Genomic DNA, 2118 nt, shown 5'->3' on the forward strand with positions numbered 1-2118 from the left:
GAGACTCCAACTCAAAAAAAAAAAAAAAAAGAAAAAGAAGGGGAACAAATACAATTGTGTAAAGGATGAGGCATCAGTTAGAGCGTCTTGCCTATGTCAAAGCTGGGTATTCCGTTATGGGTTTTCTATTGATTTCCATATTTTGACAGGTGGATGAAGACTACATCCAGGACAAATTTAATCTTACTGGACTCAATGAGCAGGTGCCTCACTATCGACAAGCTCTAGACATGATCTTGGACCTGGAGCCTGGTGAGGCATGCTCAGGGTTGTTTTGTGTGTGTGCGTGCTTTTTTTCATCTTCATATTCCTATTCACTCACTTTTTGAATTTCTAAATTTCCTTTGGTTCTTTGACTTCCTTAATCCAAAATCCTATGCTTCATTTTGATCCCTTACTTGACTTTTGTTTAGTTTTATGACTTATATCAGTCGTTCCCATACTTTCTGAATCTATAATTTGGCTCCATTCCATAGTACCAGTTTCCTCGTGGATCTTGTTTACTACCTCTTTTTTCTGCTTTCCACCTTCCAATCTAGAGATTCAGCTCCTGCACTGACATCATTGCATTTATGTGTTGAGGAGGTGGGTTGGGAGGGAGAGAAGAGAGCAGAGGCTAGAGAGGTGTGCAGAGAAGGCAGAGCTGCTTCTACTGCCTTTGCTGGTGTGCAGAGAAGGCAGAGCTGCTTCTACTGCCTTGGTTGGTGAAAGAGTCATAGACCTAAGTTTCTGGGTCACATCCCCAGATGATAGATGGGGTGAGACTTAAAGGTGGGTGCAGGACAAACTGAGTAGAGAGCAGTCCCTAGGGGTGGGCAGGGTGCCTAGAAAAGCTGAAAAATAAGTGGTTGCATCTGGCTGGGCTATATTTCAGATGAAGAGCTGGAAGACAACCCAAACCAGAGTGACCTGATTGAGCAGGCAGCTGAGATGCTTTATGGATTGATCCACGCCCGCTACATCCTCACCAACCGTGGCATCGCCCAGATGGTGAGGCCTCTCTGCTTCTACTTGACTCCTTCTGAGGCAGTAAGGGAAAAAGAGTCTACTGCAGCAAGAAATAATGTTTCAACCCTGTCAAGGCATCTAGCTGAGAAGATGGGAAGAACCCTAGCATCTGGGCCTGGGAATTGACTCCTTTATTGGGGGTCATTCTGAAGGGTGTTTTCAGGGAGGGAGAGGTGACCTTGAACAGGGAGTTGTTAGAGACTGCCTTTTCCTCAAGGAACAGATAGTGAATGGTCTGTGGTCTGCCTAACTAGAGGAAAAGCAGCAGTAATCTGAGGGTCTCTCTGGGCCAGAGAAGGGTCTTCTGAACAGAGATGGGAGTGGGACAGAGTGATGTGGGTTGGGCTGAGGGAGTTGTCTCTTCACACCTTCCTGCCAACCCCTTCCACTGTATTCACCTCAGTTGGAAAAGTACCAGCAGGGAGACTTTGGTTACTGTCCCCGTGTCTACTGTGAGAACCAGCCAATGCTTCCCATTGGTGAGTGTTGAAGAAGGGAGGGGAAAACACAATGTGGCAGTCTTCTGGGAAGGAGTTGGAGCTTGGCAAGTCCTGGAGAGAGGTTGGATAGGGTGGAGGGCTGCTTGGCTTGCTGAGTCTGGCTGTCTCCTAGGCCTTTCGGACATCCCAGGTGAAGCCATGGTGAAGCTCTACTGCCCTAAGTGCATGGATGTATACACACCCAAGTCATCGAGACATCATCACACAGATGGCGCCTACTTCGGCACTGGTTTCCCTCACATGCTTTTCATGGTGCATCCTGAATACCGGCCCAAGCGACCTGCCAACCAGTTTGTGCCCAGGTAGGGAAGTAGGAACAGAGTCATCAAGGTCAAAAGAAAGGCCTGAGATCCCTAAAGAGAAAAGAGGCTAGGGAATGGCCCTTCCTTGAGGTCTGCTTCTCCCAAAGTCAGTGCATCTCCCTGCTGAGTGACGGGGAGAGTTATTTGATTGCCCGTGCTTCAGTTTCCTTGTTATAAAACAGGGGTGACCGGGCTCGGTGGCTCAGCCTGTAATTCCAGCACTTTGGGAAGCTGAGGTGAGTGGATTACCTGAGCCCACGGGTTCAAGACCTGCCTGGGCAACTTGACGAGACCTCATCTCTACAATA

General features: G+C 48.1%; 1 protein-coding gene across 4 annotated transcripts in view; it reads left to right on the forward strand.

Moving 5' to 3' along the window:
- The window catches only part of CSNK2B (casein kinase 2 beta), a 7157-nt gene that overhangs the window by 3054 nt on the left and 1985 nt on the right, over positions 1-2118 (forward strand). For 3 of the 4 annotated variants that reach the window (XM_021717440.1, XM_008067699.1, XM_021717442.1), the window contains exons 3-6: positions 150-252; positions 875-990; positions 1412-1487; positions 1621-1810. In XM_021717440.1, coding sequence (XP_021573115.1) covers positions 150-252; positions 875-990; positions 1412-1487; positions 1621-1810 — 485 coding nt within the window. The remainder of the gene's footprint in view (positions 1-149; positions 253-874; positions 991-1411; positions 1488-1620; positions 1811-2118) is intronic. The other variant, XM_021717441.1, reaches the window with a different exon arrangement.

This window comes from Carlito syrichta, unplaced genomic scaffold (assembly GCF_000164805.1).
Source record: "Carlito syrichta isolate Samal-C Ts95f unplaced genomic scaffold, Tarsius_syrichta-2.0.1 Scaffold309736, whole genome shotgun sequence".
In the NCBI taxonomy this organism is placed as follows: domain Eukaryota; kingdom Metazoa; phylum Chordata; class Mammalia; order Primates; family Tarsiidae; genus Carlito; species Carlito syrichta.